The sequence below is a fragment of the Nelumbo nucifera genome, chromosome 4 (assembly GCF_055504915.1).
Source record: "Nelumbo nucifera cultivar China Antique chromosome 4, China Antique-T2T, whole genome shotgun sequence".
Classification (NCBI taxonomy): domain Eukaryota; kingdom Viridiplantae; phylum Streptophyta; class Magnoliopsida; order Proteales; family Nelumbonaceae; genus Nelumbo; species Nelumbo nucifera.
In genome coordinates, this window is record NC_142652.1 from 58,857,085 (window position 1) to 58,874,843 (window position 17,759).

Consider the following 17,759-nt stretch of genomic DNA (forward strand, 5'->3'; position numbering starts at 1 on the left):
TTTTTCATTTATTATGTTAACCCATAGGTTATCCTTATCTTTCAAGGTTTTCCAGGATAGCTTCATTAGGTTGGCCTCATTAATGAATTAATTCCATTTTCCTTATCCCAAGCCTACCATTGGATTTCAACAAGCAGATGAATACTTTCTAGAGCTTATCTAATTCACTTGTGGTTTGTTTTGGAAATTCTAACATGTTAATTTCATACTAAAACATACTAGCTATAACTAACTTGAGCATAGTGGCCCTTGCCACCTAATGACAACAATTTGCTTCCCTAACTTTCCATTTTCTCCCTCATCTTCTCAGTTATTTCCTTAGAAGTTTCCCTCATAGGGGCACCAAGTATTTACCTCCCTTTTTGCTTCTTGGGATTTCTACTATTTTGGCAAAAATTTTTTTGAAGTCTATTAGGGAGGTTTTTTGAGAAGTATATGGAGGATCTGTTAATGTTTGGTTTTTGCCCTAAAGCTTTGGCATATCTCTTTATAATATACTTGACCTTCGAGACGACTTAAATTGATGCCTCAGAGAATATCAAATGGTCATATATGCAAATTGAAGTATTGGAATGGAATAGTAGGGGCACCTCTAGCCACTTTGACCCCCAGATCCTTTTTTTTTTATTTTCAGTATTGTTCTCGATGTGCCGAATAAGTGCCTCAGTACACAAGACAAAAATATAGGGCGACAATGGATCCCCTTGCCTAAGGCCTCTAGATGGATTGAAGGGTTCACCGGGGGATTTAATGTCCCATCCAATTCATTTTCTGATTGAGACCCATTTTTTCTAGAGTTTTCCTAATATATTGCCATTCTATTCTGCCATATGCCATTTTCATGCCTATTTTGAATGCCACTAGGATTGTTTTGCCCTTTTTGTTTTTCATTGTATGAAATATTTCGTGAGCTATGATTTGTCTCTCTAGTACAAAAGCCAATTAACGGGTGATACTAATTTATTTAAAATTGGATTTAGTTGACTTATTAAAATTTTTGCTATAAAATTTATAAATGACATTGCACAAACTTTTAGGTCTGGAATCTGGAATGGTGTGATGAAAGTTTTATTTTTGGGTCTCGTCATTTTTCCTGAATGGAAAAAAGCCACCACCACCTTTATCGAATTATGGAATAATGGCAAAATGACGCTCCCATCTTATCCAAAGCAGTACAGCAATAAATAGAACTTAAGATTTAAGGAAGCCTGGGCAAACATTCCCACTTGGGTGGGTTTGGTATGACTTGAGACGCATGGAATGAAAGAAACAATCTTTCTTTGCCTCTGGGGCTACAGGCTACAGCATCTGAAAAGTTATCAGGGGCCCATAACATGCTAACTAGTATACCTTGCCCATTTTTAGAAGATAAAAGTGAAACCCACCATTGACGTCTGCTTGGTCTATGTAATTGGCTTGAGGCATGATTGCAAGTGTGTGCTTTTGGTGCATGCATTTGGGCGGTGGAGTACAGAAAGTTTTATTAAAAGGAAGTTTTGCATGAGACGCAAGAAGACTTTATTAGCAAGCTAGTATGGCATACTTATAATTACAAGGCATTGAGTGTAACAGAAAACATTTCAAACACCTGATCTGCACTGGATAGTGGGTCAAGCTTGTCCTCCTTGATACAATCTGAGAAGTCTCCCGAGTAGGATTAGGATTGATAGGATAAGTTTTTGCATGAGACACATTAAGACTTTATTAGCAAGCTAGTACCGCATACTTAAAAAGGCGTTGAGTGTGACAAAAAAATCTTTCAAACACCCGATGTGCCATGTAAGGGTCTTATCTTGTCCTCCTTGAAACAATCTGAGAACTGTCAAGCAGGTAGAAATAAATATTATTACCTTATCAATCACTTTCATAATCAAAGCTTCCAGTGACAAGAAAGAGACTCTTGGGCCGGTGGTGTTCTCCTTTCTGTCCCTGGTTGTCATGGTTGGCCCCTCCCAACTTCTAAGTGACTCTCCAGCCCATGGACATGGAACCTTACCTTACATTAACATTCTGCTGGGAGCCTGGGAACGCTCCTGATGTCCTGAGTCCTCACTGTACATCATTGAGTAGCCTCATCAACTTTGGTCTTTGTATCAAAAAAATTAGGTTTTTTAACTAATTAACAGCAAAAAAAAACAAAGATTATCAAGACCGACAAGCCCCTAGTATCATGTCTTTCCCGTATGATAGTCGAACCCTTTTAGATAAGAAAATATACACCCCGACCAACCAAAGGAAATTTCAACTTAGGCTCCATTTCAAAATGATGCAAATAAAGTGTGAATGCAAATATGCAGAATGTAAAACGGTCTATTTAAATGCAAAATTGGGTTCATAGACAAATTTACCTTCTTACCAAACAGACTTTTAACTGTAATAGATGCAAACATGAATCCCAATAAAAATATATACCTTTTTATTAGCATCCAAATTCGGATACATGATTCCAATATTTGTTAGGTTAGGATTGGAAGGAGTACAAATACAAATATGTATGTATTTTTACTGTACATATTTGTATTTATACTGTTCCAAACTGAGCTTTAATATCAAATTGAATGAAAAATACAAAAAAGAGACCATCAACCGTTCAACATTCACGATACGATTTCTTTTTTTGCTTGCCAAGATTTGGATACCTCAAAGCCAAGCCCAAATTCCATTTCCCCGTCATATGAGATCCCCCTAGTTCCTTCTTCGTGGTTATGACGATTGCATCCAATGGAAAAACCAGTTCTCAAATCTCAACCCAATTCAAATATTGCCACATGTAGTTTTCAAAACAACCTTTCAAGAGTGTCAAAACTGATAACTAAAATAGTAGAGCATAGTTCTCTACTAAAAACAAAATGCAACAGCAAAACTAATTTTATAATTACTGCAAAATGCACGAGACATTGAGACTTGAGGAAAACAAGACGGTACTCAAATTCCAATTCACTCATCAGTATTTAACAGGAGACAGGATGTCTAACTGGGAACCCAGCTGTTCCTCCGCAGCCTTCTCAGCTTTGACCCTCAGTTTGGTCAGTTGCTTCCTCCTCTCATATGCTACCTGGGCCCTCTCCTTTCTCTTCTTCTCAAGTTCCTGTAGACGATAGAATTATTAACAATTAGAGGATGACTCTCAAGTGCAAGTTTCCTTCTAACGTGGTTAAAATAAAATACTAATTAAAAGAGTAGAAAAAGTACATATGATTACTTTTCTAAGCGCAGTTTTTCATTACAGGCTCGATTTGCAAGAGTAATTCAGTAATTATAAATAGAACACAATTCGAATTCAATGATTTTACTTTTAAAACCATGGAACAGCATGGTATCAATCATCAAATGCAATGGTGACATTCAAACCAGAGAAAAAAAGGCACATTGATCAGAATGGCCATACCTTAACTCTTTAAGCAATGCTTCTGTAGCTTGTCCCAATATCAAAGTACATTTTCATTTGGGTTCTGTATGTATAGCCATGTCCTTTTGGCAAGTTACCATTTATTTAGCTTTTCCCAATCACAATGATCAAATCTTATTGCAAGTGTATACAAGATTCTCTCAAAGGTTTTGGTAGTTGGCAAATTCTTGATGGTGCTAGTTGCCAATGAGCTGATGATTTACACAAGATTAAGGAGTGCAGAAGCAGGCATTCTTTACAAAGTGGACATGGAGAAAAAGTACAAACATGTAAATTGGAATTTCTGGAAGAATTGGGTGAAAATCTGCATTACTGCTCCCTTATTTTCTATTTTAATCAATGGCAGTTCACATGGTTCTTTTGTGAGTTTGAGGGGTTTGAGGCAAGGGGAATGCCGCTCACCTTTCGTGTTTACAGAAGCCTTGTGTTTGACGATGCAAAAGGCAATGGTTCGCAATTTGCTACAGGGTTTTAAAACTGATAGGAAGGGGGGAGATAGCTCTTTTACGGTTTGCAAATGATACCTTATTTCTGTACAACAATTACAAAGAGCAAGTGGAAACGTTGAGATGGTTTTGGGACTGAAGATAAACTTGTATAGAAATGAATCATCATGGTGGGTCAGGGTGTAAGTTTCCATGAATTCTCTGGAATTCTGGGCTGCAAAACTGGAAAGCTTCCCTCAAAATATCATGGTACCCACTTGGACCAAACTGCTGACTGCACCTTCAGTTCCATTTGGGCCCCTATATTAGAAACCATAGATAAGAGACTTTCAGAATGGAAAGCTAAATATTTGTCAAAGCCCAAAGGGCCTCCTTCCAAGGTAACTTAGTGCATTGAAAAGCAAATGTGAGATTTCCTTTTTTTTTTTTTGCAAATGGGCGGGAAGCATCTAAAATTCACCAAGTCAGATGGGAGAAGATTTGTAGTTGTAAAAACAATGGAAGTTTAGGAATTATGACAATAAAGGACATAAGCACTTCCCTTCTAGACAAATGGTAGTGGAAACTTGGAAATCAGGAAGGTGGTCTCTGGAAGTGATTGAAGCCAAGCATGGCAGAAGTGAGCTAAGATGAGACTATAATGAAGTGACTTCTTATGGTTCCAGTCTTTGGAAAGGCAATAGTAATAATAGCTAAATTCCCGGGAAGGTGGGTAATGCAGGAGCTGAAGAATGAAATTTGGAATTTTCTTAAATTTTCTACAGTTTTGTATACTTGGACAGTATGGGTATTTTCGTAATTTTAACTAGTTCTCTGTGGGCCTGCACTCTAACATCTTGTTCCTCTAGTTTAGTAGGGCTTATCTTTCAATTTTCAGTTTATTTGCATTAATAGATAGAAAGTTGTGTTTCTTGATGCACAAAGGAGTGGCATTTTTGTGATTATGATGAACAGTATTTCGGGCCACAAGTCGCTCTACATAAATAGATGTATTCTCTTCCTTTTGAAGCTAATGAATGAATAATGAATAAATGAATATTTCTTAAGAGCTCTCTTACTGAATGGAGTGATACTAGGACCTCTTTTATCAATAGATTCTAAGACCCCTAGGAGTGATTCCTTGAGATTTCTCTCTTTTCTCTTTCTCTACCCTTTCTACTCTCTCTTTCTGTCTTATGTTAGTTTGTTCCAGCCCTAATGCATAAGTTTTGGTATCAGAGCTAATGTTTAGTCACCATGTTCTCACAAAGTGATCGATTCTATGGGCCTAGAATCAATGATGATAGGATTTTTGAACCATATGATGGGTTTATGGTTGATTTACTTGAGAAATTGGTGGAAGAAATTAATAACGTTGGCTATAGGAGTAAGGTTATCAAGAATGTTAGAAGAGAAAGGGAAGTGCCTAATTTCAAGGGAGATAAAGACAGACAAGCATTCTATAATTGGATTGCTATAATAGAATAATATTTTGATTGGCATGATATGTCTAAAAAACAAAGATTTAGATTTGCACGTAGGAAGTTCACAGCTATTGCTAAAGTATAGTGGAGAACTCTTGAGCAACAACTAGAAAATAGAGGTGAATATCCTATTACCACATGGGCATAAATGAAGATGTATTTGCAAGAAATGTACATTCCACAATACTTCCATGATGATCTATATGTGGAGTTGACTAATCTCAAGCAATGTATGCTATATGTAGTTCAATATATGCACAAGTTTGATGAATAATATATTAGATGTGACATTACAGAAAGTGAAAGGCACAAATTAGTTTGTTTCATGAATGGACTAAGGGATGATATCAAAAATGAATTGTCTACAATTCAGATTTATGACTTAGATCATGCCTTTGATTTGGACCTTAAGATAGAGAAGAAGCAGCTGATTACAACAAAGAATTTGGAGCCAATGAGAAGAAAGTACAAAGTTGAAGATAAAGAAGATGATTTCTTGCATGTCGGTGCCCATCTTAGAGCTAAAGTTGTGAATGAAGAATTTCAACCTAAAGAAGTTGTAAACATTGAAGATCAAAAGGGTGCAACCCAAGAAAATATTAGAATTGTTGAAGAAGGAACTTCCAAAACCTATGGTCAACTTGAGGTTAATGATCAAGAAGAGAGAGAACCGGTTGCCTCCAACCATCCGCGTCAACCGTGTTTGGAAAACATTGGATAAAACTGAAATCTTACGAAGAGTGAGAAATTTTCTGTATTGGTTGTTGTAGATGTTAGTAAGGAAGTAAGTTCTGACTTTACCTTACGAGTTCAACTAGAATCAATTCAAGAATTACAAGTTGACATAGTACAAGTTCCACCAACATCAATAATGGCAAAAGTTCAAGAGTTTGTTGAAGAACCAAGGGGAGATGAACACATAGAGATGGAGAATTTTCAACCAAAGATTGAAAGAAAAGTTCCAAATTCTACAATTGAGATTTTGGATATGAAAGTTCATAGTGATAAGCAAAGAGAAGATTCATCACAAGATAAGTCGATTGGTGATGTAAGTGGTCAAGAAGCTAATGGTATTGATTATTTAACAATAAAGGTTATAGAAGGCAGCATTTCAAACATACATTGCTTTCAAGATTCATTTATAGATATGCGACATCTACTCTACAGTCTAAGTATGTTGGAGTAGCTATGGGAATTTACTACTCCTTTTGTCATTGAGGTACATCAACTTTTCACCCTCAAGTTGTTCAAAACTCGAGGACGAGCTTTTTTAAACCAGGGGAGAATAATGTAGGAGCTAAAGAATGAAATATGGAATTTTCTTAAATTTTCTATAGTTTTGTATACTTAGACTATAGAGATGGAGATTTTTCAACCTAAGATTGAAAGAAAAGTTCCAAATTCTTCAATTGAGATTTTGGATATGAAAGTTCATAGTGATAAGCAAGGAGAAGATTCATCACAAGATAAGTCGATTGGTGATGTAAGTGGTCAAGAAGCTAATGGTATTGATTATCTAACAATGAAGGTTATAGAAGGCAGCATTTCAGACATACATTGCTTTCAAGATTCATTTATAGCTATGCGACATCTACTCTACAGTTTAAGTATGTTGGAGTAGCTATGGGAATTACTACTCCTTTTGTCATTGAGGTACATCAACTTTTCACCCTCAAGTTGTTCAAAACTCGAGGACGAGTTTTTTTAAACCAGGGGAGAATAATGTAGGAGCTGAAGAATGAAATATGGAATTTTCTTAAATTTTCTATAGTTTTGTATACTTGGACGTATGGGTATTTTTGTAATTTTGACTAGTTCTGTGTAGGGCCTGGGTTATAACATCTTGTTCCTCTAGTTTAGTAGGGCTTATGAAGTGGACAAAAAAAAAGTTACATGCAGTACCTCCAAGTATACAGCAATAAGCACAAGAAAAAACAAGCTGAAAACAACAAAATAAGTTGGACTTTTAGGGATTTCAGACCTAAACCCGAAGTAAAATCCTCCTGGAACAGTTCCGCTACAGTAACAATGGCAGCAAACTGGCCTCCCGCACGGACATGCAGCGATGGAGGGATTGAAAGGTGCCAAGATGGGTTGACTCCTCAAAACCCAAGCTCCCAATGCTTGAAAACCCTAGTGGGGCTGAGCTACAGTTCAAACAAGAGAGAAAGAACCAAAAAAGATCCCTACAAAAACAGCCCCCTTCTCTTTTATAAGACTCACTGGCTTGCTGGACAAGGTAGTTAAAATATTTACACATAAGCCCCCTAGAATGTTTCCCTCTCACCAACAACTCCTTAGGAACAAAACTAACTTCAGATGAACACCTAAAAGATAAGTTTTGTTACAAAAAGACCCAAGAGACCAAAACCCAATAGAAATGCACCCAACTGCCCCTGACCAAAAATCTGACTTATAAAATGACGAAAATACCCCTGGTCCCAAACTATCAACAAAGCTACCCAAAAACAACAATTTGGGATCCTACTGCAAGAAAAACATGCCAACCAGGATACATACACTTTTTTCTTTTTTCTCTTGCCTCATCATTCCCGTCGGGTTAAAAAGAGCTCAACCGCATGTAAATAACAATTTTAGCAGCCTTGCACATTTCCATCTAGCTTCATAAACTCCTCTTCATTAATCCAAGAGTTCTCAATTGATGGTTTCCTTTTCCACTTGACCAAGAACCTAAAATAGGCCCCATTTCGAGTGTTGGTGACTCGGACATTTTCTACACCCTCTACTTGTTCAAACTCATTAGAACTACTTGTCCTCGCCCATCCTTTGTTGTTGGTTCTAGGTCCCCATGGTAATCAAAGAGGTTCACTACATTAAAAATGGGTGAAATGGACTAATCAGTTAGTAGCTCAATTTGATATGCATTGTCACCAAACCATCTCAGCACTTGACATGGACCAATCTTTTTCTTGTTCAACTTATGGTAAGTCCCAACAGGAAACCTCTCAGGTTGCAAATAAACCATGACTAGATCGCCCTCATGAAACTCTTTCACCCAGCGATGCTTATCCTTAGCTTCTTTATACCTTTGGTTGCTTTCTTTCAGCTTCTATCGCACATTCTCTTGAATCTCTCAAATGGATTCAGCTAAAGCTTCGGCATCATCACCACTTGCCGCAACCCTATTATAGGAGCTAGATCAACAACACTTTTAGGTGACCGACCATACACAACCTCAAAAGGAGTCTTCCATGTAGATCTATTAACTGAATCATTGAAGGCAAATTCAGCTTGTGGTAGGATGAGATCCCATTGCTTTAGTAATCTCCAACTAGGCTCCTCAACAAGTTGCCTAGGCTTCGGTTAACCACTTCAGCTTGTCTATCTATTTGTGGGTGAAATGTAATGCTATATTGTAAGGTAGTACTCATACGCTTCCATAAAGTTCTCCAGAAGTGGCTAAGGAATCTTGTGTCACGACCTGATGTGATAGATCTTGGCAATCAATGCAATTGAACAACTTCTTTGAAAAACAAGTTAGCTACATGAGAAGCATCAGAAGTCTTTTGGCAACCAATAAAGTGGGTCATTTTAGAGAAACAATCAACCAGAACAAAAATAGAGTCATTACCCCTAGTTGTTCTTGGCAACCCCAACACAAAATCCATAGTAATATCAGTCCACGGTGCTTCTGATAAGGGTAAGGGAAGATACAAACCTGTATTTTGATGCTACCCCTTAGATGTTTGGCACTTATGACATCTATCAACATAATAGAACACATCCTTTTGTAGCCTTGGACAAAAGTACCTTTTGGAGACCATTTCAAGTGTCTTCTTGTGACCAAAATGTCCCTTGCAATGCAAATCAGCAATGAGTAATGCCCTCAAGGATCCCGATGGAATACATAACCTATTGCCCACAAAAAAGCAACCATCATTCCACACAAACTTCGCTTGAATATCCTTGTCACCTATTGTATAGCTTCTAAAAACAGGGCCAAAATAAGGCTCATCTTGGTATTGGTCTTTGATGGAGTTGAATCCCACAACATTAGTAGACATTGTTGACACCAAGTGAACTCTCCTACTAAGAGCATCAGCTACCCGGTTTTGGTGTCCAGCCTCATGCTTTAAAAGAAAAATATAATCTTGTAGAAAGTCAACCCATTTAGCATGTCTTCCCTTTATCTTCTATTGGGAGTTAAGGTGCTTCAATGCTTCATGGTCTGAATACAATACAAACTCCTGTTGAATAAGAATAATGCCTCCAAAACTTCAGCGCTTGCACAATGGCATAAAACTCAACATCACAAGTGGAATACCTCCTTCTAGCATCATTAAGTTTCTCACTAAAGTAAGCAATTGGACGGCCTTCTTGGCTAAGGACAGCTCCAATCCCAACATGGGATGCATCACATTCAACTTCAAAGAGATTGTTAAAATCAAGTAAAACCACTACCGAAGACTTCCTCATCCTCATCTTTAGCTCTTAGAAGCTTTTCTCAGTTGCGGGAGTTCAAGTAAACTCACCTCCTTTCAAGCATTCAGTAATGGGTGCCACAATAGTGCTGAAATTCTTTATAAACCTACGATAAAATGTTGCTAGCCCATGGAAACTATGAAATTCAGTTAAGGTCTTTGGTGTTGGCCACTCTTGAATAGCTTGAACTTTTTCTTGATCCACCTCAATCCCCTTGGCTAAAACAACATACCCCCCAAAAACACTAACTAATATGTCATAAAATTACACTTCTTCAAATTTATATATAGTTGATTTTGTCTCAAGACTTCTAGGATTGCTCTCAAGTGTTCTAAGTGGTTGTCATAATCTTTGTTGTGGATGAGTATGTCATCAAAATAAACTACCACAAACTTCCCCATGACGGCCATAAAACTTGGCTCATGAACCTCGCAAAGGTGCTAAGAACATTAGACAACCCAAATGGCATAGCCAGCCATTCATAAAGACCTTCCTTAGTCTTGAATGCAAATTTCCATCTTTGAAAAGACTAGTGAGCCGGCCAATGTGTCTAACAAGTCATCAAGGCGGGGTATGGGAAACCTGCATTTAACTGTAATCTTGTTAATGGCACGACTGTCAACACATATAAGCCAGCTACCATCTTTCTTTGGTGTGAGCAAAGCTGGTACAGCACATGGGCTTAAGCTCTCACGGATCAGCCCCTTCTTCAACAACTCTATTACTTGTCTTTAGAGCTCCTCATGCCCCTTGGGGCTCATTCTAAAGTGGGCTAGGTTAGGCAATGCTGCTCCCGGCATTAAATCTATATGATGTTGTACATCCCTTGGGGAGGAAGGCCATCGGGTAATTCTTCCGACATCACATCAGCATACTCGTGAAGTAGCTCCTTCACCAACTCTGGAACAAGTGTTTCTTTTCTAACTTCTTTTGTAACCAGCACATAAACAACATCCAAATTCCCATCTTTTTGTTGTTCAATTTCTAACATATTACTCCGAAGAGTTAATCTATTAAACTCGTGTACTCCTTCACACTCTTTTCCCGTTGCCTTAAATTCTGCACCCTTTGGTAAAGAGTTTGCTCATAGTCTGGTGGTAAAAATTGGGCTTTCAGCTTCCCTTTAATTCTTCCCCAAGAACTAACCTTTCTTTTTCCCCTTCCTTTCTCTGTCCCTTTGGTAATTTTTCCACCAATCTAAGGCTGTCCCACGCATCTTGGTTGTCACAAGCTTCACTTTTCTTTCTTCATTCATTTCTTTCCAATCAAAATAATTTTCAATACTGTCCAACCAGTCTAGAAGCTCTTCAAGTTCCAACTCACCATCAAACTCGGAAATATGAAGTTGAACACCATGACCTTGATTAGATTGTAAAGCTTGCACTATTCAGTCTTCCCACCGCTGGTTGTTATTCCTTCCATGTTAATCACCTTCAAGTTGCTCAATGTCTTCACTTGATTCTTCACTAATAATGTCGATGAGTTGATCATCAACTCTAAGAGCTTGTCTTCTTCTTCCTAACCCCAAATCATTCGCTACATCACCATCCCTAGCAGCATTTTGAGCTACAAGATGAGCAAGATGTTCAATCTATTCTTGCAGTCCTCTTATAGCCTCTTGGAAAACCTCTACAGTGACATGTTGTGGTCTTCTATCACCCCTACCACATCCACCCCTTGCAGCCATGATAATATAGAAAACACAAGGAGATGAACTTTGAAGCAAACCCATGGAATGAACTTGCTCTGATACCACTTGATGTGGACAGAAAGACAAGTTACATGCAGTACCTCAAGTATACAGCACTAAGCACAAGAAATACCAAGCTGAAAACAACAAAATAAGTTGGATTTTTAGGAATTTCAGACCTGAACCTGAAGTAAAACTCCTCTTGGAACAGTTCCGCTACAGTAACAATGGCAGCAAGTTGGTCTCCCGCGCAGACATGCAACGATGGGGGGATTGGAAGATGCCAAGATGGGTCGACTCCTCAAAACCCAAGCTCCCAATGCTTGAAAACCCTAGCTGGGGCTAAGCTATAACTCAAACAAGAGAGAAAGAACCAAAAGAGACCCCTACTAAAACAGCTCCCTTCTCTTTTATAAGACTCGTTGGCTTACTGGACAAGTTAGTTAAAATATTTACATATAAGCCCCTAGAATGTTTCCCCCTCACCAACAGCTCCTTAGGAATAAAACTAACTTTAAATGAACACCTAAAAGATAACTTTTGTTACAAAAAGACCCATGAGACCAAAACCCAATAGAAATGCACCCAACTGCCCCTGACCAAAAATCTGAGTTATAAAATGACGAAAATACCCCTGATCCCAAACTGTCAACAAAGCTACCCAAAAACAACAATTTGGGATCCTACTACAAGAAAAACAAGCAAACCTGAATACATACATTTTTTTTCTTTTTTTTCTCTTGCCTCATTAGCTTATCTTTCAATTTTCAATTTATTTGCATTAGATAGAAAGTTTTTATGTTTCTTGATGCACAAGACAAGGAGTGGCATTTTTGTAATTATGGTGAACAATATTACAGGCCACAAGTCACTCTATATAATAAATAGATGTATTCTCTTCTTTTTGAAGCTAATGAATGAATGAAGATTTCTTAAGAGCTCTCTTGTTGTATGGAGTGATTCCTACAAACCCTAGAGTGATTCTAGGACCCCTTGGAGTGATTCCTTGGGATTTCTCTCTTTCTCTTTCTCTACCCTTTCTACTCGGAGGCTGGAAGATGAGATGAAGGCTCTTTCCTGCTTCATATGGTGTGGCATTCTGCAGTCCCTTCGAAAGTCTCCTTTCTGGTGTTGACAATTCTCAACACTTGTTTAAATGGAGAGACTTATGCCATGCGTAATAATGCTTTGGAATGCAGTAATCACATTTTATCCATTGTAAGATAGCAATTACCTCTAGCAGTGGGTGAAAGATACTTTTGGGGCAGTTGGTTGCAATTAAGAGTCAGTGATTGATTTTGCAAATTGTCAGAATCTTAGGACTCGTTTGGCGTCCATCCAGAGAATCGATTCTAATGATTCTAGCAATTCTCTGGATGAGAATGTCGTTTGGAACTGGTCAATCCAAATTTCCCATCTCATTCTGGATGAAATTTTCGATCCAAAGACGTGATTCTCACAAGTGAATTTTTCACTTCTAAGAATCATGATTTTCAATTCTTGCATTTCTCGCTACATGACTTTAAAATAACGAACATGTGTGACTTGGTCACGCGTGAAAAAAGGGGTAAAAGTGCAATTGATTATTTAACATAATCCCATTCAGTGAAAAGACATAACCTGGTAACCCCCTTTCTTCTTCCTCTTTTACTTCTTACAACATCAATACACTTTCATGGTTCACCAGAGATCAATGCCTCCCTTATTTGCGTTTGATTTACGTGACCAGTAAAACTCTGATGTGTGTTGTCAGTCGATGTTTAAAGACGTTGACAATTGTGCCAGAGAAAACCACTCCAACGATTATTGTCGAAGAAAACAACTCTGACAACTGTTGGCTTGTTGCTAGTTGAGCAAAGAAAAGTTGTTGAGAGTTGAGACTTCTTTCAAGCAATGAGAAAATGTGTGGCTATCATTGGTCAAGAAGATTCGAACAATCATTGGATGGAAATCGGATTTGGCCCTCACAAGACTGTGCTCACACCATTCGCAGTGCTCACACCATTCGCAGTGCTCACACCATTCGCACAATGCCTTATAGCCTTGCAATGGGAATATCTCCCCATGAAAAAAAAAGCATACAAGTATGGAGATATTCTCAATGTGCTGCTGTAAAAGGCTGTGAGAACGATGTGAGTACAGTCTTGTCACTTGTGAGCCTTGAATCTGATCTCATTGGATGAACAAAGAAACACAGTTGAAGTGGATTGTAATGGCCTGTATAGGAGTCAATGAGGCAAAATAATTTGATTCTTTAACAAAGAAGAGATGTGGGGTTCCAAGGACAAGGAACATCTTATAATGGATAAAACCGTTGATTATTTTGCTCTTAATGGACTGGTTTAACGAAAGCGGCGAGATGATCTAGTAGTGCTGTTGAAAACCATTCTGATGACATCATCTATAACTTCACCAAATAAGACAGTTTAGAGGAGGGGGAGGTGGAGGAAGAAGAAGAAGAAATAGGTAGTTCCAAACACTTTACTCTTCTTAAAATCTGCAAAATTCTTAGAGTTCATTCTTTTAAGGATGTATTCTAAGAATTTTGCAGATTTTAAGAAGAGTAAAGTGTTTGGAACTACCAATTTCTTCTAAAAACTAGGGATGTCAACAGTTTGGGTCTGGGTCCAGATAGTAAAACCGAAACCAACCCAAAAATGAAATATCAAGAAACTGGAACCAAACAGACCCTATAGGGTCCGTAAATTTAGATCCAGAACCGAACCTTTCAGCTATCGTGACAATTGGGTCTAACCATGGACTCGATTATGATAAACCTGCTGAAAATATTATACATTTAATAATATATATACTAATTTATTTATTATATTATACATTTGATATATAATTATTTAATATATTATACATTTAATACATATACATAGTTATATACACATATATGGCTTGGGTTGGGTCTGAGTCGGTTTTGAACTAGTAGAACCAGTTCCAAACCAACAATAATCTGGACAATATATCAGGAATTGGAACCGACCATTCGGTACAGACCCTGGAACCAGAACCGGCCCAATCAGTTTGGGTCCATTGGATCAGACCCAACCCATTAACAACCCTACTTAAAACCCAAATGAGGGGGAACCCATGTAAGTATAGGAAATATAAAAGAAATCAACATGAAGTAACCTTCAAAGTGAGGATACATGGAGGAGGCTGGGTGTAATCAAGTTGAATCAAGCCAAGTAACAAGCTGCCCGAGCTCAAGCTCGACTCAAAAACACAAAGCTCAAAACTTGACTTGATCTCGATTGAGTTTCATGTATTTGGCTCAAACTCAACTCAAATCGATACTCACGAGCTACTACCCAACTCGACTCGAGCCAATTATAAATAAATTAATATTAAAAATCATAAATAAATCAATATTAGGTATATTAAAATATTAAAAATAAAAATATATTAAAGAGTTATAGATAAATTAATATTATAAATTCTATAAACAAAAATATATTATTAAAGTCAATTATAAATGTATCAATTTATATTATAAATAAGTTAATGCCAAAAATTAATGCTTTTTTATATTATAAAAATATTAAAAATAGTATTTTAATATGGCTCAATTAGGCTCGTGAGCCACTCGATCCGAGTATTGTGAAACTAAAACTCATCTCAACCAACTACCGACTCAAACTTGGTTACTATGAGTCGAGCCCAAGTAGCTCACGAGTAGGCTCAGCTCACTTACACCCCTTGAGACCAAGAAAGTGAAATCTAACTTGCACTAATAAAAGAACTAGAAATTCATTAATTGGGCCAGAAGAAAAACTCCAAAAACAAGAATCGTACAAAGGCTATAAATGATCTTGTTACCATTTCTCATAGCAGTGGAAAATTCGACCAAATAAAAGATGCCAATATTCTTTTGTTTTCATACGTAATAGTCTATGAAATTCTTCATACAATAAATTCAACCATAGGCCTTGAAAGAAGACCCCCTTTAATTCAACAAAGCAACACACTAGATGCAGTCAATAATCAAAATAAGGCAAAATCAGAATGCAGCAAACTGTTTTTACAATTCACAAGGATAAAGTGCAAAACTACCCCTTGTAAGCATATCTGAACGTGTTAGAGAGTAGCCCAACAACTTACAGTACTTGTATATTTTCTCTATTAAATTAATATCATAGCAATAGCATGTGTAGTAAAAAATATAATGAAAAGAAGTTTTTATAGCACTAAAAAATATTATTGATTATAAGAATAAAATCAAAACTAAGATAATATTATATCTTGGGACGAATGCAGAATTAGCTGTGCAAAGGTGACATCAGCCAAAATAATATCCAGTTTCACTTACATATTCATGTTCATGTTGCAATTGATTTATTAACAGTTAGATTACACAATGAACCATGAAATTTTAACAGTTACGTTTTGGTACATAAAACTTGTTTTTCAAGAACAAAACCAGAAATAATCATAAAGAATTGAGTATTCTAAAATTTCATAAGACTGAACACAAAAAAATGGTTCTGAAAATTAGTCAAGTTTAGTTCCAGAATGAAGGTGCCGGAGCAAATTATTGTATAGGATCCTCATACCAGAATCGGTACCAACAAAAATATTAATATAAATTCAGACCAACTTTTGATCTAGCACATAGATAAATAACAAAGTCTCACCATAATGAAAGCATGAATAAACGGGATAAATCCATATAAACAAGCATACCGTATCTAGAACCGCACAATTATGATAACCAGCAAACAAAATAATTTACAACATATCACTGCAATTCCAATATTCTAATAAAGCATTCCCTTATATTCAAAACGCCCAAAAGCTCATCGTGAAACGCAGCATTGACAAGCAAGCAGTAAATCTTAAACTCTCACCTTAATAGTGTCATAGTGGCTCCATCCAACCTCCGATGAAAGGCGACCCAACAAACAGTACTTATGCCCGGGTTGAAGCCTCAAAACCCTAATCTCACAATGGCCCAGAATAGGAGATCATAAATATGAACCGAAAAAGAATAGAAACCCACCTCGGTCTAATAGCTAAAACACTTACTTGAGTGCGTCAGGAATGACCATCCTCTTCATCTTATCATAGGGAGGAGGAATTCCCTCGTAAGCCTTCAAGCGACCAAGCGCAGCCGCTCCACGCTTAGTCTTGTGAGGAATCATTCTGCAAAACAAGCACGAACGAGAGAAACTCAAGTGGGTTTGATTTACGAGAGATAAAGAAAAATAAACAGACAGACAGAGCATCTACGGACCCTCGAATCGTCCTCCAGAGGATCTTAGCAGGGGCGCGGAAGTGAATGGGACCGTGAGACGGTTTAGTGTTCATCCGCTTTCGGAGGAAGCGAAGGTACTTCATCTTCTGGCGAACGAGGCCGCCAGAGAGACAGATCTCTTCGCACCGGACGACAACGACCTTCTGGCCATTGAGAAGTTCCTTCGCAATAATGGAGGCCAGTCGACCGAGCATGTGGTGGCGCGCATCCACCACCACCCTCCGTGCACAGATTCCTGAACCTGAAACCATTTTGGTTGGGTGCCGACGGCTGAGAGGAATGAGAATAAAGAAGAGATTGAGGGTTCAAGAACGGAGACAAAGAGGTATTACCGTATTAGGGTTTGACTCAAGTAGGGGGTTCAAGTCGGGACGGGTTAGGTCGGGTTGAGGTCAACCCTAACCCAACCCGAGATATTGAACCCCGGCCCTACTCTAACCAAACCCTCAATTTTTGGGCTGGGTTCGGGTTGGCCCGATTTTGCTATTTCCTTTTACCCAGTGCTCTCATTTCTAATGTTAAAAAAAAAAAAAAGAGGGGTTTTTATTGATTCCCAAAGAAAAGTAAGGCTCAGTTTGGAAAGAGTACAAATACAAATATGTACAGTGCAAATACATACAAAAATATAAGGTTTTGCACTATACATTTGCATTTGTACTCATTTCAAACTGACCCTAAGGGTTGCTTACCAAAAAAAATAAGGGTTCAAGTTAATTCAATTTTATCATTATTAGATATTATATATATATAAATGAACATAATTGTCATTCTAAAAATTTTGCCTTGAAGCTTGTGGCATACAATATACATTAGATAGATGAACATATACATGCATACAATATTTATACTAAAAATCATAAATGCCTACATATATTATATACATAAATATTTACATACATAAATGCATGTTTGTAGCATGGTTTTGAAAATTAGACTGGACTAGACAATTGGATTGGTTGACTAGGGAACCGGTCATGGATCCAAGTATGGGTTTAGATCTCAAAACCACCTGAATCGGCATTGATTTGGGTGATCGAACCATTTG

General features: G+C 37.6%; 1 protein-coding gene across 1 annotated transcript; it reads right to left on the reverse strand.

Moving 5' to 3' along the window:
* Positions 1–2,734: 2,734 nt before the first annotated feature.
* On the reverse strand, positions 2,735–17,038 carry LOC104613370 (large ribosomal subunit protein uL13w-like). Its single transcript, XM_010281147.3, has 4 exons — positions 16,694–17,038; positions 16,486–16,602; positions 16,308–16,395; positions 2,735–3,088 (listed from the first exon to the last, which is right to left on the reverse strand). The coding sequence occupies exons 1-4, from the start codon at positions 16,963–16,965 to the stop codon at positions 2,945–2,947; spliced, it is 621 nt and encodes a 206-aa protein (XP_010279449.1). The 5' UTR covers positions 16,966–17,038; the 3' UTR covers positions 2,735–2,944.
* Positions 17,039–17,759: the final 721 nt, after the last annotated feature.